At 38.4% G+C, this 26505-nt stretch overlaps 1 protein-coding gene across 2 annotated transcripts in view; it reads left to right on the top strand.

The window, feature by feature from the left end:
- Positions 1–26505, top strand: part of IFT56 (intraflagellar transport 56) — a 56181-nt gene that overhangs the window by 14003 nt on the left and 15673 nt on the right. For both annotated transcript variants that reach the window (XM_075719112.1, XM_075719121.1), the window contains 9 exons: positions 1560–1609; positions 3279–3424; positions 4736–4907; positions 5318–5392; positions 6603–6705; positions 10767–10822; positions 12624–12677; positions 13106–13169; positions 25042–25130. In XM_075719112.1, the coding sequence (XP_075575227.1) occupies positions 1560–1609; positions 3279–3424; positions 4736–4907; positions 5318–5392; positions 6603–6705; positions 10767–10822; positions 12624–12677; positions 13106–13169; positions 25042–25130 (809 nt within the window). The remainder of the gene's footprint in view (positions 1–1559; positions 1610–3278; positions 3425–4735; positions 4908–5317; positions 5393–6602; positions 6706–10766; positions 10823–12623; positions 12678–13105; positions 13170–25041; positions 25131–26505) is intronic.

The raw sequence follows: 26505 nt of genomic DNA on the forward strand, positions 1-26505 counted from the left end.
GGCTAATGAGAACTCCCACATATATCCTAGATTGAAGATGAGTTAGCTTCTGAACAGCTTGATGCTCTGTTAGTAATGCCTTGCAAGATGTGGTTTTGTGAGAACTCTCTCATACTGCCTTTGCCTTTTGGGATTTCTGTTCTAGCAGTTCTTTAAAGATACAATTCACTGTCCTCTTAGGAACATGGTTAAATAACACAGCTTGGGAAGGAGAAACGGGGAGAAATAATTGCTGTGCCTATGAGAAGTAGGTGGACAGCCTTACACTGCCAACCTGATGAGAATGGCCTGGGTTTTGGCATTGTTCACTGTTACAAAATTTTCTTACTATGTGGAGAAAGAGTAAGAAGTCTGGAAATTTCTCCCTGCATTGCTTTTTTTTTTTTTTTTTTTTTTTTAAAATAACAAAATACCCAAAAAACTAACTTATTACTACAAAATTCCATTGGGGGGGGAGGGAAGAGGTTTTGGTGGTTTGAGCCCTCTTTCATGGTTTAGGATGTCAGAAGAATTATAGCCTTGTGTTACAGGCCATTGCTTTGCTAACTCTGCACTTTTGTGGCCTCATAAACACAGTAATTCTGCTTTTTGTAAAGATTCCATGTACATCCTTTCTGTGGAACATAGGTTGCCAGCTGGTTGGTCTGAGCAAGAATGAGAGTGCTCATTAACTGAGTAGGCTAAAGAAAATACAGGAAACAAGGGAAGGCTTTTTGTAAGATTGCTTGCAAAAGAAATTAATAGCTCTGTTGGATGAGGACCTTTGTCACTTTCAGTGAAGCACAAGGCTCTCTCTAGTGACTTAAAGCTCTACAGTTAACAGTTTGTGTCATATGGAGTGAGTTAAATGGAATTCCTAATCCTGCTAGAGCAAGAAATTTCATGAACCTTAGTGGCTCTAGAAAGGAGATGTCTCCCTTAAATCTTTTGCCATATCTTAGTTTGAATCTTATCTGTTCTGACTGCAGGATTCTTTCATGTGCCTTTTGTTCCTAAGGACAGAAGAAATATTAGAACTAAGTATAATGTTATGTGCATACATAACAAAGTGGTAGCAGCAATGGTTTTTGCAATACACTGGAAGTTGACAAGCTTCTTAAGATTATGAATCACAACTTACTTCAAATATGACATTGTAGAAGGAGCCTTGATTCTGAGTTTGTTTGTTGCTGCTTTTTATTTTGTAAAAGATGCTGTGCTGTGTGTCACTTGTGCAAAACCAGAGAACTATCCAGAAGGCCCTGCAGGCAAATGATAGTGCAATTCATAAAAGTTTTAAAGCTCATGGAAGGCAGAGGCCAATGAAAAATTATTTTCAACAGGGTTTTCAAAAGAAATGGGCAAGGAATGAAGACAGGAAGCAGGAAAGCCTTTCAACCACTCTGAAATTGGTAGAACCTGCCCTGGGGTTGGTTCCCAGAACCTGCAAAGAACTGTACTTTGGGTAGTTAATGAAAGAATATGGGTGCATGTATGTCTATTGAGAAAGGGAATTAAAAATAAAATAGAGTCACCCTCAGTTGTTCTTTGCAGCAATACTTACCGAATTTTCCTTACAGCACCTAAGAGTCGTCTCCAGAACCGTTTACTCTTTCACCTGGCACATAAGGTATGATGTCTTTTCTTCACTCATGCTTTGTTTGTTTTCTTTTCAGTTGGGTAATGTGTAATTTATGCTAGCAACCTAGCAGAATAATTAAAATGTCTGTGTTAGCAGGAGATCAAACGTTTTCCACCACCAACCTACTGTATTAAAATGTGGAGGAGAAAGTAAGTTCACATATGATCTCAGAATAGATGTCCTCAGCATGTATCTAAGGAAAGTCTTACCAACTCACTTCATGTAAGTCATATCATACAACAGGAACCCGATGGTATTTTTGATCATGAGGAACCTGGGACTCAAACAGAATCAGAAATGTATAAGTCACTCTTTTTTTCTTTTTCTTTCAAGTGTACCAAGTTTTCCTAACTTGCAGCTGTCTTATGCTTAGCAATTTGAGCAAAATGGTCTATATGCTATTACTGATCCTCCTAAGTCATTCAGTATCCAAGAAGTAATGTTGTTTATAGCATGAAATTTACTTTAATTTCAACAACAATTAAATGCTTATTTCACTTACCACACATAGCTATCTTCCTTTAAATTTGGGTTTATACTATCCTGTGTTATACTTAACAAGTATTGTGCTACTGAAGAGACTGAGTTTGGGGTGGAAAAAAGTATGAATCCTGAATGTTAGCTTTGATGTCAGATTCTCTTTACTCAAATCTCTGTTAAGTTTAAGAAAGAAATCTTAAAACATTTTTGTAGTGGCACTGGCACTTACAGATGTCTGTGATAAAGAGAAGTTGTATAATTCCTAGTTCATGTAGTTAGTGTTTGGTAATAAAGGGTTTTGCGAAACTATGAAGCCCATTGCCTTTAGTTCTGTTAAGCAACTTCTCTTGCCTTTGTACTGGAGTATCATTTTGGGACTGGCTCAAAGAAGGAGGAAAAGGATTTGAAGAAAACTGAGCAGATAGATTAAAAACAAATGCGATATGTAAGATAGAGTTTGTGTGTAAGAGAAATTAATAGTTACTGTTGAATGAGCAGAACCAACAAAAGGAAGCACTGGAATAGGTGATTTGAGTAGACTGATTAGGTGAATAGCCTCAACTTTATTGTTGTAATACAAATGTAACAGGTATGTTTAACTCTGTTCCTTGTTTTTATCCTTGTGTGTGTGTTATGTGCTATACAGCAATGCTTTTAAAAATAAACCATTTACTTAAAGAAACTGGAATTTTAGGGGACTGATGACAGATAATTTGTTAGTATGGTAAAGAAGTCTTGTGAAAATTAGTGTTTGTGAGTTGGCAAGTCTTGCATTTTCCTGCTATCCATGAGAAATAAGATTTGGATCTACAAACAGCAAAATTTCTGCTGGCTTGAATAATAACAGTCAAATCTTGTGTTGCAAAATTCTGTTTGTGAAATAATTAATTCAGCTCTTCCCCTCTTATCCATCAAGGCATATGACGTGTAATTATGTCTAAATCACACCTTAAAGGAAAATGTGTACTTGGTTTTAGCCTCACATTTATCTAGTTTCAACTGGTCCCTCTTTAATGTTTGGCTTTCTCCACTGGTCAAATTAACTTTAAAGTAACAGAGCTTTTCCAGATGTTTAATGTGGATCACCTGCTGTTTGCCAGCAAGGACAAAACTAATCCAGCTAATTAAAACATTTTTCTCACTGAACTCTTCTGAGAATGTGTCACACTCTTTTTAGTTCAGTGATGAGAAGAAACTGATGAGCTCCCACCAGAATCTGCAAGACATTACAGAAGATCAGCTTAGCTTGGCGTCTATCCACTACATGCGGTCCCACTACCAAGAGGCTATTGATATCTACAAACGTATTCTTCTTGATAATCGGTGGGCATCTATACTCTAAATCTTATTGCAGTGTCTCTGATACTGTTGGTATTTGAATTCCGTTTAGTTGCTTGGTTTCTGAAAGTACATATTTTCCCCAATTACTATGTCCCTTTCCCACTGCAAAATGTGCACAAGTTGTAGCCTCCATCAATTTTGTTCATTGCAAATCATTATTGAAAAATGCATGTTTAAAAAGAAGTCTGCTGTCTGTTCTTTCTTTTAGAGATATTTTCTTGTAATTTATTCTGAGATCCTTTTTTATTTTGCTCATTTATTCTGAAATTATATATGGTTATGTACCTGCTTTGTCTTTTTCTTCCCGCCCCCGATGGCCAGTCTGGTGGCCTTTGTTTGTGATTATTGACTTCTTCACCTCTTAGCCTTTCTAAGAAGGGGTCAGTTCTTAGTTTTTATGTAGAGAGTTCCTTGTATTCCTTTAAGTCTGAAATTCTTTCCATTTCTATTTATCATGTTATGACACTTGTTGATTTCTTTTTTTTTTTTTTTTTTTTTAAATCATTTTCTGCAAGTTCTTAGTTGAGAATTGAACAAGGAATAAATTGAATTGTTAAGTGGCTGGAAGTATTGTTTAATAAAATAGAAACTGCTGTCCCAGCAAACATAGCTATCTTTTGGCAGTATCTCCTCTTGAATACTTCAGAGAAAGCTGAGAGTCCATCATAATGTATAAGTATGTCATGTAATGGTTGGGGAAAAGATTTTAACTTCCAAGTCCTGTAGAAGCAATCACTCAAAACTAAATGAGTAACCTTCATAACAATTATCCTTTTACTTACTGTTACCACAAATGTCTGTCTTATTTCTGTGTCTAGTTCTTCTGGCTTGATAGCTTGTAATGGCAAGGATTTTTTGAAATAATTGTACTTGGTATAAGATAATAAGATCCATTAAAATATTTTCAAAGTTTTATGTGCATATTAAAAGTCTTTGCATGTATTGCATAGAAAATCCTATTCTGCCAGGCCAAGTACAGTGCTCACAATATGTGCATTTCCTTAGTGTGAAGTTGCCCCATTTCCCAGATTTGCAAACCAACAGTTTTGTAGGTAATTCTTTAAAGCTGCAGTAGCTGCCATTGAAAAAAACTAATGTGAATCTGGATCTGTGCGATCTTATCTAACAAACTAGAGCTCTAAAGATACCTAATAAGTGTTTCTCAGAAACCCCCGTTTTCATGTGCTTGTAAAAGATATATAGACATGTGAGAGCTTTATCACTGATTTTAATGTTCTGTAGTATAACTATCTAGTGGGATGTAAATGTTCTCTTTAATCGTCTTTCCTGCAGGGAATACCTGGCTCTGAATGTATATGTGGCCCTATGCTATTACAAACTGGATTACTATGATGTATCGCAGGAAGTGCTAGCTGTTTATCTTCAGCAAGTTCCTGACAGTACCATTGCTCTCAACCTTAAGGCTTGTAACCATTTCCGACTTTACAATGGCAAGGCTGCTGAGGTATCTATTGGACAGCCCTTCAGTTCACCTTTATTTTAGTTCAAGATTCCATACAGGTTTCTTTTCCTTGTTATCTGTCTTAATCAGTAATGTTGATAATGGCCTTTATCTTGTCATTGCATCCTTCTCTGAGGAGTGTCACCCATTTCAATCTCCCTGGTATTAAGCCATCTGTCCACATGTGTGCACAGTGTTATTACAGTTTTCCCAGTCCACTTTTGACCTTGTGTCTATAAGTATTATCCAATTGCTGAAATCATCGCATAAAGGTGGGAAGGCAAAAATCTTCCAGTGACACATCACTGCTGGAGATGTCTTTCTATCAGCTTCAGGGCTCATATGAAGCTCCATTTATGTTTGTGTGCTTTTTTTGGTTTTGTGTTAAAATTTTGGAATGTATGTCATTCCAGGCAGAGCTCAAGAACTTGACAGACAGTGCCTCATCATCTTTTGAGTTTGGCAAGGAGCTCATTAAGCACAATCTGGTGAGTAATGTATTTCTCAGATTTAATATGAACTTCACTCATTTGTAGAGCTTTTTTCGATGATTCATAAAATGGAATATTTTGGGAATTGCAGACCAAATTGAATCTCTGCTGCCATATAAGTCCCATTCCAGAAATCCTACCTGTATAATCGATGTGCCATCAAGTGTATTTTTTTTTTTCGTGGAATTTTTCCCTGTCAGTTTGAGACTGTGTGAAGAAAATAATAATGCTGTTGCTTTTACCCCCGAAGGCATGTTAAAATAATTTTTGTCCTGTAAGAACACTTTTGCAAGATATTTTGTGGAGCCCAGTCAATAAGGACACTGTAGAAACAAGTCAGAATGCATGACCCTGAATTCTTATTTAGTAAGACAACAATGTGAGTGGAATTAAGATAACTCGGGAAAATGGTCTTCATCCAAAAAGTACTTAACAAGGAGTTCATAGAGAAAAAGGTGCTGATAAAAGCCAAAATACTTTTGTGTTCTGCAGTAAAGGATTCACTAATCACCTGTTAATTTTCCCAGCAGTGGTATTATTACTTTGCTGAACCACCAATAACAGTTAGATTGCTCTTATTTAATGGTGGGCAGTTGCTTGCTTTGTCTTTTTGCAAGAGCAGTCACAAAAAGCTAACACTTTTTTCCCCAAGAGTTAAAACTGCTTTCAAACTGGACTTTCGTAAGTTAACATTCTTTATTTTGAATGTTGGTCTTTTGCCAGTGTTTTATTGAATAAGTATGTTAGATTTTGTTGGAGGAACTGTCATGTGAAACTGAAGTATAAAGAATTGACTGCTCCTGATCATTTTAGGATCTTGTGGCATTCTAAATAGATGTAGAGTTGTTAGCCTAATCTTTTTCATATGAATACTTCATAAGCAAATTGTAATTCTGTTCCCCTCACTCTTGTCTCGGACCACGTTATTCTTTAAAATCTTTGATATATAATGTATCACTGCTTTGAGCTGCTGAAAGCTGAAATAAGTTAATCTTTGCTGATGGATTAAATACTTTATATTCTTCAGAATAAAGATTGTCACACGTCATAATTCTATAGTTATTTTAAAGCAGGGATTATGCTAATGCCAGTACCACTGACCTTTTCCTACTGTTAATATAGGAATTTAAGGATTAATTTCTTCAAATTAAGAGGTCTTAGACAAGATTTTGATAGGCAGTTATCAATATGCTGCTTTTCTCTGCAGGTGGTATTCCGAGGAGGAGAAGGGGCTTTGCAGGTCCTGCCTCCTCTGGTTGATGTTATTCCTGAGGCAAGACTGAATCTTGTGATTTACTATCTCCGGCAAGGTAAATACGCCTTCCTCTGGCTCTTTCATAGCTTCAGGGATGATATTCATTCATTCAACTGACTATTCCATTAAATGCTTTTCTTTTTCTTTGCAGTAAAATGTAATTTATTTCATATTCTGTTCCTCTGGAAAATAGTGATGTAAGAGTTCCCATGGCTTGCAGAGAAGGGCTTTAATTGTGTGCAGTCAAATAAATCTACTTCAGCAGAGTGTTCTTCAACCAGGTTCTTGGGTTGCAGGAGATCGCTTTGGGGACAGTGACGTTGATATGTTTATAGTGAGAGGACCTCTCCTCTGCCTGAATATGTGAGAATGGTAGGCGTATGTCCCATGAAGGCAAGGACAACTATTTCTGTAAATACAGCACAAACAGAATGTGAGCCAGTGTGACTGTGAACAAGGCTACAGTTTGTGAACAAGACATTTCATTCCAAATCTACTTTACAACTCTTAAAGAATGCAGGTAGGTGGCCAGAATCAGTTGGAAAGGATTTTCTACTTGTTCCTCTCCTTAGCTGGCCGACTTCTTTGAATTTTATCTGAGTATAGTTTCAGAGCCATTCCAATTCTCCCATTGTGTTCCTTTATTCAACGGTGGGTTGACTGGCTGAGTGATGAGTAGGTGTTAACTGCAGTCATCTAATATAAAGTGATGTGATGATTGCTTTTCCGTCCACTGCTTTCTTATAATCTAAGTTTAGATGACCAGGGCATCTGAAAGCAGAAAAATGTCTTTTTTTACTTCTTAAATAAATTAAGACCATGCCTGCAATTTTTTTCCAAAATGTTGAAAAATTACCAGGAAAAAAAGGAGATATATTCTGCTGGCAGAAGTAAGTCACACCAGCTTTATATTCTTTGCATCCCAGTAAGTTCATCAGAGAATCTGAGCATATGTAAACATAGTACACTGCAAAAGCTCTGTAAGCTTTTTATAGTGTGATCGACTTGGAGTTTCAGATATTGATTCTGAGTAACATCTTTATTATTTGTAATCAACAAGGTTGGTGAGATTTAGTCTTTGTAGTTGGAGTAAGTTCTCTTTGATGCTCAGTTGTGTCCAGGACTGCTTCTTTTGTCTGCATGTGCAATTGAAACACTGCCTCATCATTTCAGTTCAGCTCAGGCTGTGACAAATTTTAGAATATCCCACTACCAATGACTATTAGCAGTTGTAGAAATTCTTATTGTCGTTAATACTGTGCAATAAAACCTCATTAATCTGACTTTGCTCATCTGCAAACATCAGTCGTCACAAAATATGGCAATTCTATCCCTATTTTGTTTTGTTTGATACTAGAGAATCACAATAAGGTTACTTAAATTTCATATGAGGTTATATAAATTTCATCATAGTTGTAAATTAGGTATACATTCTCAATAAATTCAAGTGGTCACAACTGTGTATTATTAAAAGTACATTATCACCCTCCTTATATTGTATAAATTTATAGAGTTCTAGGTAAATAACAGAATCACATTATTAGTGAGAAGGGACCACTGGAGCTCTCTAGCACAACACTTTATTCAAGGCAGGTCCAATTAGATCAGGTTGCTTAGAGCATTGTCCAGACAAGCATTTAGTCAGAACTTCCTCGGTTCGACCTTGTGTCCACTGCCTTTCATCTCAACCTGTGGAATCTGTCTCCATCTTCTCTGTACCCTCCCATTAGTTAGTTGTAGACAGCAGCAAGATCTCCCTTGAGCCTTCTCCTCTGACAGCTAAGCAAATGCAGTTTGCTCAATCTCTCCTCAGCTCCCTACCTGCCTTGGGAGCCCTTGGGTGCACTCACTCCACTATTTCAATGTCTCTCTTGATCGAGGGATCCCAAAACTGAACACAGTACTCCAGGTGCAATCTCACAATTGCCAAATAGAGAAGAATCCCTTCCCTTGCCCTGATGGCTACATTGTTGCTAATACGATCCAGTGTGCAGTTGGCCTCCTTTGCTGCAAGGGTGCACTGTCTGTCAGGTCTCCCAGGTTGCCTTTTAGCCAGTCAGCCCCCTGTCTGTCTTGTTGCTTAGGATTGTTTCAAACCAAGCAAGATGCAGGACTTGCATTTTGCCTTCATTGAACTTTGTGAGATTTCTTTGAGCCCATTTTTTTTCAGCCTGTTGAGCTGCTGCTCAGTAGCTGGGAACTTTCTCCTCAGTCTTTTATCATCTGCAAACTTGCTGAGAGTACTCTCTATCCTATCATCTGGGTCATTAATATAAGACATTCAACAGTATCAGTCCCTGGGGGATTTGATTAGTAATGAGCCACCAGTTGGATTTTGTACAACTGATCACTGTCCTTTGGTAGTCCAGCCAGTTTTCCATCCCCTTATCTTACTTAGCCAGTCCTATCTCTCCAGTCTGGCTATGACAAAGATATAAAAGACCATGTCAAAGACCTTGCTAAAGTAAAAGTATACAGTATCCACTACTATCCCCTTATCCATACAACCAGTATGCCTGCTGTTCCCAGCCACTTTCTGTCTAGTATTACTATTGCCAATATCACTATGGGTAATATTGGTATTATTACCAGTTATTTTGCCCAGTAATATTGTTAATAATACTAATATGTTTCAAATTAAGTTCTACTTACACAGAAGCAAAGTACATCTTCTGCATCACTTAAAAATCAGTGTTGTTTACTCATTTGCTGTCAACCTTGCAATAATTTTCATTAGTTAGTTTCTGTTCTTCACTGTGGTATACAAATGACTTGCATAGTGACAAAGAAGGCCAAGAAGAATTAGGATTAAAACCTCTTTCCTGGTTAGGCTTCCATTTTGAAGTCTTGCTAGTGTAGCAGCATCAGTAAAGAATGTGAGAAATCATTACTTCTAATGACTAGAGCTGTCTCTCCAAAACTTACAAGGTCTCCGATAAAGGCAGGCTTGTGTTAAGACATGCTCTGAACTGGAGTGACTGAAGCGCAAACATGCATCCCATTTTTTTTAACTCTTTAAGGTAGTGACTTTTAGCAGGGTTTGGGGCCAAGTATGCAGTTGTAATCTGCTCCAGTGAGATGTGCTGGAGGCTTCTGTTGGAGCCTGAAGAGCATAGTTCTGTGTTGATGGTCTACACTGATGAAAATAAAGGGTGCTGTCATTTTTTCGGTGGTGGTGGTGAGCTGAGCTAGCAAAAAATGACAAAAAAACCCTATTTCTATTTAAGGAAAAAAAAAAGTGATAACTTTTGGCTAGTCTAGTACCCTGTGCTGGCTTACTACATGACTGCTCAAGGGAATGGGTAGGAAAACAGAAGGATTGGTTGGGAGCCTGGCAGCTCCAGTGTATGTTGCCTTAAGTCACCCTGGAGTACTGTCCCCACAGTGTATGGATGGTATGTACTAGCAAAAAAAACATTTTGTTTGTTAAGGCTTGTTCTTATGGGCAGCTGGTATAATGCTGTACTAACAAAATTTTGCCAATAAAAAGGACATCTCACTAGGTTGGTTTACAAAGTTGACCATAGTGCCAGCATCTTTTTTTGATTTAGGTGAAGTTTAGGATCTTTTCAGTTTACTTATTTCTTGGGTGGGAAGGAAGTTGTTTATTGAATTCAAACTTTACATTTAAACTTCTATACTAGTAGTGCTTTTTGCTTGTTAGAATTAGGATCAGGTAAGAGCTGCTGGACAGATTTTGAAATATTGATAAGGAAAAGATGAAGTTTCCCTTCAGAATCATGTTACCCTATCCTCCTTGAGCAGTAAATAAATATGAGAAGAGAAAAGACAAGAAGATTATGCATTTATTATCTTGACCTTCGACTGTTTGTTGAGAAGGCAGCCACTGGATTATGAACAGGAGGTCAAGTCATCTCTACTAGGAAAATTGTAGTAATAAAGAAGCTATTACTCACTCTGTATTTGTTATTTGAGTTCTAGAAAAACATCACCATTGTGATATAAATTCACAATGATTTATAGTTACCTTTCTCCTCCTGTCTAAATGCTTTATTTCTTAGTCAGTGACTATTGGGGAATGTTGTAGAGGATGAGTGACTTGTTCTAATACGGTTTGCTGTGGGTTGTCATGCATTCTAACGTCTGGTATTTCAGATGATGTGCAGGAGGCTTATAACCTGATTAAGGACCTGGAACCTACAGCTCCACAGGTAATTGGAAACTGATGTCATGGTCCATAAAGACGGAGGTTATAAATTGTGATGAGATCTGCCACATACAAAACTGGTATCCTGAGGACAGCTTGCCCCATTCCTACTTTTAAAACTCTTGCGTTTTCCATCCTTTCGTCAACAATAGACTTAATGTGCATGCATAAAGTATTACATATGGGTATATATGAGTATTTAGCATGTTTATTGCCATACCACCTGGGGTCAGTAAGAATACAGCTCTGTTGTATGCAGACTTGATTCTAGTGAGCTGACCATTTGTGCACAGATAAAAGCCCTCTTCCAACTACAGCTGCTTGTCACTTCTGCCCTGGTGATGTTTACCATCCCACAGATCTACTAGCTCAGATGCTCATGTGGTTTGTGCTGAAGCCATTTCAATAAAAATGAGCTAGATTAGATTAAACGGTTTAAATAATAGGTCTTTTCTAATTCCGTCTCACTTTGGCTGCAATGAGTGAAAACTGCAGTGTCCCTTGGCTGCTACTGTAATTTTCTTTGGTGGCTGTTCCAACATCTTTAGTCTCTGATTTATTCCTCTTTGCAGTTTATTTTCCAAAGGTCACATAGCTGGGCATGAAAGGGACCTTTCATGAGTCTGTGTGAGGATTAGATGGAGGGAGGGAAAAGGAAAACCTTGAGAACACAGATCTGGTGATTCTGTGCTGAGGAGTGTCTTCTGCTGTTGCTTTTCACTTCTCCTTGCATTTTTCAGTATAGCAAGACTTACTTGAACAGTTTTCTGCAACTATTGGTCCTTTAGCCTCCGTTTTCTCCATATATATGCCTAATATAAATAACATGATACCAATCTTGATCACATTTTGAAACAAGATCTTTGTGCTTTTTTTCCATTTTCTCACACTTGGGAGGAACTCCCTGATAAGATTTGCAAAACTACTTGTATATCCGACTACAGTTCAAATTTCTTCTTTGTCATGTTGTGTATAGGATAATAATATGGCATCTATAAGAGAGTTGGTGTGCTAAAATGATTACTTAGCATGCTGGCTAGTACTCTTAGATTGTTTCCTGCATTCCATTGTTGGTCCATGTACATGCCTCTCTCTCTTTTTCCATGTTTACATCTGTGACAGGGCTGTCCAGGTTTATCAGGAATACCTACTAAAACAGATTTATATCTATAACTCTTAATTATAAGATGTGAATAAGACAAATGAGTCTGTTACATGCTGAGAAAATCTTGCTCAGAGAAGAATTAAACTGTAGTTGTATCTCGTAGTAGACATTACAGGGTACTCCTGTTCCTAATTTCAGTAGAGTAATATGACCACAGAGCGCAAACCTCTTGACATTTTTGCCCTGGTGAGAAACGCTATGCTTGCTTTGGAGCAAGGATGGTAGTGGTTATGGTTAACCAATATGCATACTTGAAGTGGGATCTGTGCATTAATATAACAATATTGCACTTGATTATTGGTCCTATGATGGTGAAGAGGGCATGATAGTATGTTATGGTGTTCCTTCTGGTGCATCATCTTTGCGCATAAGACTTATCAGAAAACACACCACCCCTTTGCATCCCATGTATTTAGCAGAAGTGACTAGCTAGCCAGTAGAATGGATTTTTGGGGGGTAACTTTGTACTGCTGTGCTGAAGCACTATCATAGTATCATAGTAACCAGCTACCTATTAAGCTGAGTTGGGATAGAGTTGAATTTAGTAAGAAAATAACGTGCATGTAGGCTCTTACTTGTCTCCCGAAATCTTCACGTTGTCTTCTCTGATCCTTTTTTTTTTTTTTTTTTTTTTTTTTAGGAGTACATCCTCAAAGGAGTGGTAAATGCAGCACTTGGACAAGAAATGGGCTCGGTGAGTGAAGCCCTTGAAGTTGTTCTCCAGCTTCTCCAACAGTAGAATGTGAACAGATCTGTAAGGACTGGAATGGAGTGAAAGAGGCAGTCATTTCTCATTTAGATTGCAGGATCCCTGACTCTCTTAATCTTCTTCCATAGTTAGTCCAGAATGAGTGAGATGCAAATCTCTGTTGCTAGTCCTGACAATAAATCAAGCTGAATTTGGCTTCTCTGTCCTGCTTCCAACAATCCTGTTTGTTTTCTACAGTGTTCTTGTGTATCTAGGCACATACAGTGGCACGTTTACCTTTTCTGGTTTTACTGCAGCCCTGGTTTGTCTGTTAGTTACTCCCCATCTGTTCCTCAGCGTGTATTTTCACTGCATATTGTAGCATCAACTCTGGAACTCATGTTGGATTTTTTTTTTTTTTTCCCCTCTCCCAGAGAGATCATCTGAAAATTGCTCAGCAGTTCTTCCAGTTGGTGGGTGAATCAGCTAGCGAATGTGGTATGTTTGAAATGTTCTTTCTCCATTATGTAATCCTTCTTACAATATCCAAATATATACCATCATATCTTTGTCTAACTGCTGACTGTTGGCATGACTATTGCTAGGCATTTTGTTGCTATAGTACGAGTAACAGAAAGTCTAATTTATAGTCTAAAACAAATTTGCAAGTTTAAATTAGAAGGCTCAATTGCTTCCAAACCTTACTATATGAATTTGGCTGGAGAAGAGGCTATACTGCAAACTGCTAGTCTTCACTGATAGACACTGTGGCAGCTTGCCTTTGACTAATAATCCCCATTATAGAAACAGAAGACAGCAGGCTAATTAGATGAAGTTTGGGCTGAAACCTCACAGGTACAGACACTCGCAGGTACAAATCTAGGACTGCTAATGAAAGCTTATCGAGTATGTGGAGTCCTAGCACAGAGTATGCCCTGGAACTGAGGGTGATAAAAAAGTAAAGAGGAATTCCGCTACAAAGGAATGGAGGCTCTGGGACTAACTCCTTGGTTGAATCAAAAAACACATGATAAAACCCAAAGAAAAAAATCACTATATTTTCAATATTTACTTTTACTTATTCAATAATAGACCAAAACAAGATCTTATCTTCCCTTCCCCTTGCCAAAGTAAAACCAAAAATCCCAAATCAAAAAAGCCAGTTGGAACACAGAAATTCAGCCAAAATGGGTCTTCCCATTTTCCTTTGTAGGCATTGTCAGTAGGACTATTTCTTTAGGTGGGTAACTTATGCATGTTTATTGTGCAGACAGTTCATGGTCCTCAGAGACAGAATGCTCTCTCCTGCGTCTGTGGTGACTGAAGAGAGAGGAGCTCAAGAGACAGAGCAGCAGCACTGATGAAACTTTCAGAAATACTGTTGAGCTATTCTGTTCCCCTTGCAGCCCTCGTACTGTTGAGATTGTGCAGCAGAGACCTTCAAGTTGGAAGTGGTTCCACAGATGAGGCTTCCCTAACATATTCCTTTTGCATTGAGGCTATCCCTTGGGAGTTGGGATCCCCACTAACAGAAAGAAGCAATATGAACTGTAGTAGTGAGGACAGTTAGTGGGCATATAGCTAACTGGGTTTGTGATGCCAGTAAAGTCACAGGGTGACTGATACAATGGTGGTAGACCTCTTAATGCCCATAACAGTCATGCAGGTGTGATGAATGACCATAGCATACATGGATGAAAATTATACAGAGATAGTTTGAGAAAAGATATCCTGAAAAGATGTACACTGAAGATAGAGCCTAAAAACAAAACTGAAATTGTTAGGAAGCATAATTTTACTGTGAAATATTTTTAAACCCATATGCGAAACAGCATAGAGAGGCTGAGACTTGAGGTATGACTGAGGAAAAAGGGAAGAGGAATGTAGTCTAGTTAGGAAGGTGGGTTAATTGAAAAAAATGAGCCTATGGAAAGGATTGATTCCAACTAAAGATAAATGGAAACATTAGTACTGCAAGTATCTCACAGTCTTGGTACTTCCATGTAAAAAATGCTTTGTCATCTTATTAAAAACTTGTGGGAGAAAGCTGACATACAGAAGAGCACACAGTTCAAGGTAACTCCTCCTTTAAAGGTGAAATAGTGTGGGGGATTTTTTGTATTCTCAAATGAAGGACAGGTGGAGGTCGTCAAACTGTAGATAGGAAAAGAGGCAAACAGAATTAAATTTAGATAGGACATAACAAAAAGCAAACACATGAAGACCAAATATGTAAGTCTTTTTATACAAATATTAGATGTTTTACAAGAAGATGAATAAAGTGGAACACCTGGGTTTAGAAGAGGAAGCTATAAACTTAAAATAATTTTTAAAATGTGATAGGAGGAAGGTAACATGTAGAATATTGTTCCCATTTAATTTACAATGGGGTATTACAAAATAGATGATGCCAGTGGAGAAATGGTTCTAAACATTATAGAAACCTTCTCTCAAAATAAAGTAAATATCTTTTCTTTATCAGTGAGTAACATAAAATTGGTTTAAATTACATGCTCCAATAGGAGACTCATCATATTCAGGCTAAATTATTCACCAGCCAGCCTGGATGGGAACGGTGACTGGCATATTAAAGAGGTTAGAGATTTTTATCTAGATAGATAATTAAATAATATTTGGAGGCTTCTATTCTGCCCATATTGACCTAGTAAATGCAATGACATGGCATAATATAGAGAATTAATTTTTAAATGCTAAGTTTGCATCTTTCTTAGAGAACACACAAGTGAACAGGTGAGTCTAGACCAATACAGAGATTACATAGAACCTGGTTTGAAATTTTATGATGCAAATCCAATCCTGTCACAGTGATCTGAGTATAATCAAATTCAAAATCCATGTGTTAGCAAATACCTCAAAATATATCCACAGTACTAATTTCAAGAAGGGAAGCTACGTAATAAACCTTTCTAATTTCTAACAGAAAATTTGCAGTGAAGTAGCAGTGAAAAGGATAAAATGCACCTGATTTGAACACTTGAAAGAACCTTTTGTTTCTTTAAAGAAAGGGCTCGTATTCATAATTAATGAGATATAGGAGACAAATAATGACATGACTAGGTTTGCCAATGGTACAAAATTATCCATAGTAGGAAAAATGAAAGCTTCCACAATGATGAAAGCTGTGGAAGAATATATGAGGCTGGGTAATAATATGCAAATTAAAATTAGCTTTGATAAATGCAAAGTAGTACATGGGGGGAGAAAAATCCTTAAACTATATTTGCAAAATTATCAGAAAAGTTGAAGAGAATTTTAGGAACTGATGAGGAAAGAGAGAACAAAACAAAAATAATTATTGTGTCATTGTATACAGATGTGGTTCCCTTTCTTGAATACTGTCTGTAGTTATGGTTCTTACATTTCAAAAAATATGGTAGAACAAGAAAGGGTACAATAAAGACAGCAATGATGGTCAGAGAAAGGAGATAGCTTCTTGAACAAGGAGAGGTTAAAAAAAGGAGTATACGTGGCCTGGAAAATGATGACTGAGTTTGGTTACGTTCGCCATACAGAACATCATAAATGACAAGGAGAAGAGGAATAGAGAAGAATTAGTTACTGTACCATACAAAAAACCAAGAGCATTGACATAAATCATCACGCAAGACAATTAAAACAAACAGCGCAGATTACTTTTTCACATAACACAACTTATTTGGTATATAATCTTGTGAGAACCAGAAGGTGTAAAGAAACTTGTAGAAGAAAAGTCCATTGTCTTTTTAACACAAATTTTTCAGTGATGATTAGGAAGTCATCAGTGCAGATTGTTGGAAGCTGGGAGAAACTTCAAAAGAAGTGGCATTACATACCACAGCACGTATTATATGTGAAATCAGAATATATTCTTTCTATAGCTGTATATTCTTACTCAGCAAGCTTCTGAAACAGATAGACTTTGGATCCAATATGGTCACGTTTATGTTCTTATATAACTTGGCATATTAGCCACTATTGTGTATATTAGTCGCCATTTTTGATCTGCTGCCTTTGTTTTGCTGGATTTAGAATGGAGAACAGAATTTTTGCTGTTTGTATGCTTGGGCTTTTGCTAAGTAGCGAGACGTGCTATTCAAGCATGTAAGTCATGCTTCAGCACTTCCCACTCTGCCAATCCTTGCAAGGAGCTAGTACAACTAGATTGTCTGAGATCTTTATCTAGTTACTTAGCTGCTTTACACATTTATAATACAAAAGTAGGTTGTGCTCGCTAGAGTGAGGAAATCCTATGCTGTGTCTTTGCTCGCAGCTGGGCCTACAAGGCTCCTGATTTTAATGTGGATTATCAAAAATTAATGGATTAAAATGAAGGTGTGGAATATTTTTTCAAAACAAGGCTCTGTCTTTCTGACTTGCTCTTGTTAACTGTAGAAATCCCATGACTGCATTAAGAAAAAAGCAGCAACAGACAGTTTAGGAAGAATACAGTGTCATGTATTAGTATTTGGAGTCACCAGTTAAGCCCTTTATATTTTTAGTTAGATCTCTGACTTGGAGGTTTAAGGAACATGGAGCAAACAGAGTTAATGTGAAAGTCCTTTCCAATACATGTACATGTTTCATCTCTTGTTGGAAGTTATGTACTTTAAGAGAAGTAGGGATACCCAAACAAAAAACCAAAAAAACCAAGAAGTGTTTACCGTGTAGTAATCAATATTCACTCTCTAGCAGCGACAAATAATACCCAGATAGCAGCCTGTTATACTAGGGGTTTTTAAACTTGATAAAAATTCTTAATCCCAATTACATGAAATGGAACTGGCATTACAAAGGAGGATATAGCTAGATTTTTATAGTTAATTCTCATGCTCTCCTCCCAGGGTCTCAACTGGGTGGAAAATTAAACAGATCAGATTTCTGAGATAAGTTAAGGAGGAAATGGGGCAAGAGGAACATTAGTGAAAGTAAATGAACATTAACATTTCCATTAAATGCAATGTTTCTGGTGCTTAACGTAAGTCTTACAAACTACTCTAAAAACACTGCAAGCATAATGGATAAAAGTACTCTCTTCATTTTCTGTGGTTCCCTTTTAGGACCAAGTCAGGCATATCTAGTGTTGGGTGGGAGGAATGAAACATTTCTTCTGGACTTTGTGCAGTCTTTTCTTTGAGGTATTCTTAGGTCACCCTAAGTAATTTTTCAAAATGAGAACTTTTTCTTCTTCCTGCATGAGTCACATGGGATAAATTAGAACTATAAACCTCTAGTTTTCCTGTCACTAGCAGTATTCGTTGCTGAGTTGTATGAGAATTACAGATGTTTTACTTGTTTGGTTTTTTTAATGAAATCTTTTACTAAAAGTATATGGAGGATGGTATGCTGGGATAACAAAATTTTCTACCAAAATGTGGATGTAAGAATAAATACTGAAACTTAGAAACTCTCCAGTCATATATGGGAAAAGTGTGGTTCTAATATTTTGTTACTGTGATTAATTTTTACTGAAAATGTATTCTCAGTTTTAAGTCTTCTTTGCATATTTATTTGCATTTTTTAAATTTTGTTTAAAATAAATTGCTGTGAGTTTATGAAATTCAAAAATTGAATGTGGGAGAAAAGGAGCATTTTTGAGGTACGTGCATTCTCACTACACCAAAAAAAATAGCAGAGGAACACTGAGGAAAATTATTCCTGTTATTGTACTGTCAAGGCATATATGTGTCATGATAAGTATGCCTTGCATGTAAAAAAGGACAAGTAAATATACGGGCCAGTTCCTAAATAACCAAATAATTTTTGTAAGTTGGAGAACTGAATGATGTGGTTCAGACACAGATAAGGATGGATTGTCAACATGGGAATGACAGGACATCCAAACTCAGTATTTCCTAGTGCTAAAAGATAAAAAAATGAGAATATTCTGCTATCCTTTGAAATATATTTTGAGATACCACATAGTGTTTTGCAGGAATAATTACTACCCTACCTTATTTAAAGGAGAATGTACAATTTTCCAGTGGAATGCTATATTTTGTGTTGTGATATTGTACCCGGTGCTGGCAAGGCCACACCTGGAATACTGTGTCCAGTTTTGGGCCCCTCAACACAAGAAAGACATTGAGGTGCTGGAGCGTGTCCAGAGAAGGGCAACGAAGCTGGTGAAGGGTCTGGAGCACAGGTCTTATGAGGAGTGGCTGAGGGAACTGGGGTTGTTTAGCATGGAGGAGGCTGAGGGGAGACCTTACCGCTCTCTACAACCACCTGAAAGGAGGTTGTAGCGAGGTAGGTGTTGGTCTCTTCTCCCAAGTAGGTAACAATAGGACAAGAGGAAATGGGCTCAAGCTGCACCAGGGGATGTTTAGATAGGATATTAGGAAAAATTTCTTCACGGAAAGGGTAGTCAAGCATTGGAACAGGCTGCCCAGAGAGGTGGTGGAGTCACCATCCCTGGACGAGATCAAAAAACGGGTAGACGTGGCACTTCGGGACATGGCTTAGTGGGCATGGTGGTGTTAGGTTGATGATTGGAATGATGATCTTAGAGGTCCTTTCCAACCTTAATGATTCCTAGTTTTTACTTTCATTATAAATGATCCAGCCACCAAGCCAGGAAACAGGAAATTGCTACTCTACCCTTAATTGGTTTAGTGGTGGACTTGGTAGTATTAGGTTAATGGTTGGACTGGATGATCTTAAAGGTCTTTTCCAACCTAAACGATTCTATGATTCTATGATTGGTTAAAATCTTTCTCTAGTATTTAAATTAGTGAGCATTCTCAGTTGTCCTTCGATTTGAGTCTGGGGTGTAACTGTGGTAGGGGGCTCATGAGTTGGTACTCGGGATCTCCCCCTGCCAGAATTACCTTTCCCCTAATTTCCTTCTTGGCAAATCTTAAGCAACTTCTCATGGTTCACTGATCAAGTCAGTAATACATCACCTAGATTTCTGCTCTTGGACAACCTGTTAACTAAACAAAAGCATGTTGTATAACTTACTTAGTGTCACCTAGACTTCTGCTCTCAAGACAATCTGTTCACTAAACAAAAGCATAGGTAGGGTAGGGCCTTACAATGGACATCTATAGCAGCATCAGTTTTGGACAATTTCCTCCTTTGATACTTAGTGAAGTTTAATTCTTCAACAAGTCTCATTTCCATTTCTTGTCTAGTAATTAACCCTTTTCCTTCTAATATCCCAAGTGCAATTCATTTAGGATGGGAAAGTGTTAATTTTAAGGGTCCCATCTCTCTAGAAGCCTGTTGTTTCTATTCTGGAGGTGGTATTTTCTTGGCTCTTGTATAAGACTGTATATGGCCCATTGCACTTCTCCTTTAGTGGTTCATCTTTCCAAACGCAAAGGTATACTTGATCTCCTGGTCTGTAGAAATGCACTGGAGTGTCTAATGGAACTGGCGCTCTTGTCCTCAGATATCTGTGCAGCGAGAAGAGAGTTCTAGCCATAGATAAAAGATAGTCAGTAAGTATTTTATTACCCATATTACCCATTACCCATCGAACTTACTGAATAGGGCCTCCCATACAATATTTCAAAAGGCCTTAGTGCTCCTTTAGCCCGAGGAGTAATACAAATACACATCAAAGCTATGGGTAGAGTCTCTACTCACCTCAAATGTGTTTCCTGACATAGTTTTGCTATCTGTCTTTTTAATGTTTGGTTCATTCTTTCCACTTTCCCACTTGATTGAGGTCTCCGTGGGGTATGTAAATCCCACCGTATCTGAAGATACCTTGCAACTTCCCTTACTTTTTCTGCTATAAAATGGGGACCTCTATCTGAGTAGATGCTTTCAGGAACCCCAAATCTCAGTATTATTTCTTTCAAGAAGTTTTTAATCACTTCTCTATCCTTGTTGGTATGGCACGGGAAGGCTTCAGGCCACCCTGAAAAAGTATCCACCAATACCAAAAGATACTTATATCCATTACTTCTGGGTAATTCAGAAAAATAAATTTTCCAGTGTTCTCCAGGGTTGTGTCCTTGTTTTAGCTCTCCAGGTGGAGGCTTCCTTTCTATTTTAGGATTATTTCTGCAACAAATTTGGCACTGTTTAACAAGTCATTCTGCATATTGTTGCATTCTGGGTCCAACTGCATACCTTTTAACACTTGAGACTAATGCACCTGCTCCCATGTGGGTGCCCCTATGAGTTTGTTGCAATAACTCCTTCATGACTGGGGCCTTGACTATACACTGTCCATTCAGTGTTACTCACCATCCATCCTGTGTTTTATGGCAATTCAGAAGCTTATCCAGCTTTTCATTCTCTTTTCAAAACAAAACTGCCATCCGTAAACAGAATCCAGTCTGGACTTTCCAGAGGAGTATCTTTTAGATCCAGTCTACAGGAATATACCTGTTCAATACTCTGTAAACAATCATGGGTTAAGTTTTCATCACTAGAGATGGGCAACAATGAAGCAGGATTCAAGGCCGTAGAAGTTTTTAGCGTCACATCGTCCTGTTCAATTAACACAGCCTGGTATTGTACCATTCTGCTAGGGGATAACCAATGATGTAATATTGGAGTATTATACTCCAACTGACATTCTCACAGAAGTCCATGTTGTTACAAATTGGGACTAGAACCAGTGATAGACAATCTTGCTTCCCATTTCATGGGATACCATTTCCTTCTTACCGGCTTAGCGTTGGGTTTTAGTTCCACTTTTATCAGTGTGGCTGCTTTTGCTCTTCCTCATGTCTTGGTGGCCCATACTATAGGAATGACAGCGTCTAAAATCTCTTCTGGTACTTTAAGCTCTCGCCCATTTTTGTTCTGTAATAGACATAACTGAGCTTTCCAGGCATTATTTTTTTGGAATGTTTACTTGAATTGTATTTTTGGAAAAGGTTATTTGTGCCCCTAACTTATTCAGTAAATCTCGACCTAAGAGAGGTACCAAGCATTCAGGCATGTACAGAAATTCATGTGTTAAATTTGATCTCCAATTTTGCATTCCATTGGCCATAGGAAGGGTCTCACCTCCTGCTTTCCTGTGACCCCAACAACAGGCATAGAAAATTTACCTAAATGTCCCTTACAGCTGTAGTGAACAGATAGGTAGGTAAATTACAGAATAAATGGGTCCTCTATCAACTAAAAATTTTATAATCTCATTCGCCAGCTGAACTGGAACCAGGGGATCTGCTGCGGAAATTGTTAAATTCAACCCTGGTCCCCTTCATTCAGAGTCATAAGTCCCTATCAGTAACAAATCTGCCTCTGGCACTTGACCCCCCCCTTTGCTGGTGATTGTACTCCCTTCCGTTTTTTGGGACATTCTTTTTTCCAGTGTCCATCTTCTCTACAATATGCACATTGATTTATCCCAACAGGGCTATTGCTTAAAGGCCAGGGTGCATAACTTCGACCCCTTCCTCTTCTTGCCATTCTTCTACAGCCCCTTCCTCCCTCTCTTGGAGAGGCACTCACTATTGCAGCATCTAACAAGCTAGCTTGCATCTTTCTATATTTTTGTTTTCCCTTCTGTTTTTCTCTTTTTTCCACTTCCTCTCTATTATTATACACCTTATAAGCAATACTTATTAGCTATGCAATACTCATATCCTCCACACCATCCACCTTCTGTAACTTTTTCCAAATACCTGGTGCTGATTGCCCAATAAACAACATATTGTACATCGTTCTATTACTATCCTCCTTGGGATGCAAGTCTGTCCATCTCCTAGCTCTTTCACACAACCTTTCATAGAATGCTGAGGGATTTTCGTCACTTTCTTGTTTTACCCCATATAACAGATTTTTCTGTTTAGGAACCCCATGCTGTATCCCATACAAGATCGATTGTTGATATTGTTTAATCATTGCTCTCTCCATGCTGGTATTGGGGTCCCAATCTGGTTCCCTTTTTGGTGTAAATCAAGCCGGATCATCTCTTGCATTCTGTCTCTCATTTTCCTCGTTTGCTTTTTCCAATACCAGCTGTTTTTCTTCCAAAGTGAAAAGAGTATTCAATGATGTTTTTACATCTCCCCAAGTAGGATTACGATTTAACATAATTGTTTGTCCTAATCTATGCATATTTTCAGGGATATCCCTGTATGATCCTACTGCATCTATAAATTTACATTCCTTTCTAGTGTCATGATAATTTCGCCAGGAGAAAAACAGATCAACATATGGAACTTCATCCCACTTATCCATCCTCCAAAAAAACAACATTAATTGCAAAATAGCATTATAATTCAGTGTTCCATTTTCAGGCCATTTTTCTCCATCCTCTAACTTATACATTGGCCACCACTAACTACAGTACTTTTTCAATTTTTTTTCAGTCAGTGCATCCCCACCAAATTTTCCCCAATGTTTCAGGATGAATCCTAAAGGAGAACAAGGGGGCATTTCTGTAGAGGAGCCAGATCCTATAGTATTTTCTAGCAAATGCTTCATTCAGACCTTCAAACACTCAGCCACAATTAATGTCTATGTGTAAGAAGTATCCTACTGCAGTGGTCTTTCCATGGAGTAACTTATGCAGAGGTATTCAGACCATCAGAATACCAGAATTCAGATTGCTCCTCTATCAGATTTTTCCCCTTTTTTCACAATATCTCAATTTAGTATTGCACCTTTGTGTTGCTTACCACCCAGCAAGGAGATGAGCCGACGGAGTCCCCAAAAAACTGTTCAGTGTGCACTGGAGTCCAGTCGGTTCAGTACTCCCTGCTGGCTGCAGCAAGTCGATCCAGGCAAGGCTTTTTCAGTGCAATCCCATCTGGGTCGCCAAAACTGTTGTCCCAAATAGCGCTCATTTACCTGGTGTGCAATAAGCCAATCTTCACACACTGAGACAAGATATTGTTTTATTTCATTTCTGTGCAGAGATGGGTGCTAGGTGGTAATTCCACAAAGCTAGCACACCAAATCATCAAGTCAGCATCTATTTATACACATTCATTACCATACTTAATTCCCTAATACATACGCAGTGCTATGATTAGTTAAAATCTCTTTGCCTAGTATGTAAATTAGTGAGCATGCTCAGTTGTCCTTCAGTTTGAGTCTGGGGTGTAATCGTGGTAGGGGGCTCATGAGTTGGTAGTCGGGATCTCCCCCTGCCAGAATTACCTTTCCCCCTATTTCCTTCCTGGCAAATCTTAAGCAACTTCTCATGGTTCACTGATTAAGTCGGTAATACATCACCTAGACTTCTGCTCTTGGACAACCTGTTAACTAAACAAAAGCACATTGTATAACTTAGGGTCACCTAGACTTCTGCTCTCAGACAATCTGTTCACTAAACAAAAGCATAGGTAGGGTAGGGCCTTACAATGGACATCTATAGCAGCATCAGTTTTGGACAACAGTATGGAGTCAAAATATTTGTCTTCAAATACATGCAATATCTATATACAGAAAAGATATTTTAATTTTCTAGTGTGGATGGATTGATGGTAAGGAAGCAGATTGATTGAAGGAGCAGATTACTTTGGGGCTGTTGGTAGCCTTAGGATCTTATTTCCTGTCACTTCACCAAACTGCACAGAGCAACATGCTCTCTAATGATCATTTGACGTAATGAAACAGTAGTGATTTGACATCACTTGGGTTTATGCCTTCCCAGCTGCTACTTGGTTTCATCCATCTCTGACCAGTTTCTGCTGGTTGGGTCTAACAAAAATTAGTCCTAGTAAGCTTACTTCAGAATCTTTAAAAGAGCTTTGAAATAGTTTTTCAGTAACACAGCTAGCAATTTCAGAGTAGATGACAGCAGAGTATGATGGCAGCAAAGTTTACTGTCACTCATTTGAACTGATATGCCTAGTTTATTTACGGTTTTATCATGTGTGAGCAATGTGGTAATCCCAACTGCATGAAAATTAATTTTTGTGTTGTATTTCATCACTGAGTATTTTTCCTGTGCATGTATTAATTTTTTTTAATATAACAGTATTTTCAGTGTCTCAAGTTTACTCTTTTACTGGAACTAAAATTAAAATATGTAGAGCTTCATTGTCCAGGATAACTGAAAAGCATAATTTTAAAGAAAAATGGCTAATGAGGTTAGAATAACAAACTCAGGTTTTGTATCAAGTGTCATTTCCTAAGAGTAAGAATAATTCACGGTAAAATTATGCTACATAAATTGTGTCATGGAAAAGGCCTGTTACTTACACAATTTGTCTCTGTAGAATTTGTTGTTGAATACAGTCTGGCAATAGTTATTGTATACTGTAGAGAAAGTTGACAAGATGATCTAATAGTTTTTCTAACCTCTAGTATGGTCCTTTGCCTTGAAAAGGCAAGTTACACTATTTTTAGAAGTTAGCTGCTTTCATAGCTGCCAGCAGTCTTGACAGTGATTTCCATTACCATGTGATTTTTAAATTCTACAAATATGCATTTCTCTTTTGAATTTTAGATACCATTCCAGGGAGACAGTGCATGTCCTCCTGCTTCTTTCTTCTTAGACAATTTGGTAATGTCCTCATTTACCTCAACTCAGTCAAGGTTAGTATTACTATTTAGTATTGGTAGTACTCTAATGCATGGAATCACTACTTATTGAATTGGACTGTAATGTGTGAGACACTATGTAAACATGAAAGGATGTTTTTATGAAAGAAACACAACAGTAACAACAAAACACAAAAGGGAAGAGAGCAGCACAGCTGAGTCGAGACATGCTGAAAGAGCAAGAGGGAACTGCACAGGCAGTGGAAGCAGGGACAGGTATCCTGGGAAGAGTACAGGGACGCTGCCTGCTTGTGTAGGGATGGGAAGGAAGGCCAGGGCACAGCTGGAGCTGAATTTGGCAAGGGATGCAAAGAATAACAAGAAGGTCTTCTACAGGTATGTCAACCAGAAAAGGAAGGTTAAAGAAAGCGTACCCCCCCTGATGAATAAGAATGGCAACCTAGTATCAACAGATGAGAACAAGGCTGAGGTACTCAACAACTTTTTTGCCTCAGTCTTCACTGGCAACCTCTCTCCTCACCACTCCCAAATCAATGGACCAAAAGATGGGGACCAGGGGGGTAAAGCCCCTCCCACTGTAAGGGAAGAACAGGTTCGTGACTACCTGAGGAACCTGAACGTACATAAGTCTATGGCACCTGATGAGATGCATCCCAGAGTCCTGAGGGAACTGGCTGATGTAGTTGCCAAGCCACTCTCCATAATATTTGAAAAGTCATGGCAGTCAGGTGAAGTCCCTGCTGACTGGAAGAAGGGAAACACTGTGCCCATTTTTAAAAAGGGAAGAAAGGAGGACCCTGGGAACTACCGACCTGTCAGCCTCACCTCTGTGCCTGGGAAGATCATGGAACAGATCCTCCTAGAATCTATGCTAAAACACATAGAGGACAGGGAGGTGACACGAGACAGCCAGCACGGCTTCAGCAAGGGCAAGTCCTGCCTGACCAACCTAGTGGCTTTCTATGAAGGAGTAACTGCATCAGTGGACAAGGGAAAAGCAATGGATGTCATCTATTTGGACTTCTGTAAAGCCTTCAACACAACATCCTTCTCTCTCTCTAAACTAGGAGATGCAGATTTGATGGGTGGACTGTTCGATGGATAAGGAATTGACTGGATGGTTGCATCCAGAGGGTAGTGGTCAATGGCTTGATGTCCAAATGGAGACCAGTGACAAGTGGTATCCTTCAGGGGTCCATACTGGGACTTGTGCTGTTTAATATCTTCATCAATGACATAGACAGTGGGATTGAGTGCACCCTCAGCAAGTTTGCAGATGACACCAAGCTGAGTGGTGCACTTGACACGCCAGAAGAACAAGATGCCATCCAAAGGGACCTCGACAAGCTGAAGAGGTGGGCCTGTGTGAACCTCCTGCACCTGGGACGGGGCAACCCCCAATATCAAT

This window comes from Pelecanus crispus, chromosome 1, assembly GCF_030463565.1.
Source record: "Pelecanus crispus isolate bPelCri1 chromosome 1, bPelCri1.pri, whole genome shotgun sequence".
Taxonomy (NCBI): Eukaryota; Metazoa; Chordata; class Aves; order Pelecaniformes; family Pelecanidae; genus Pelecanus; species Pelecanus crispus.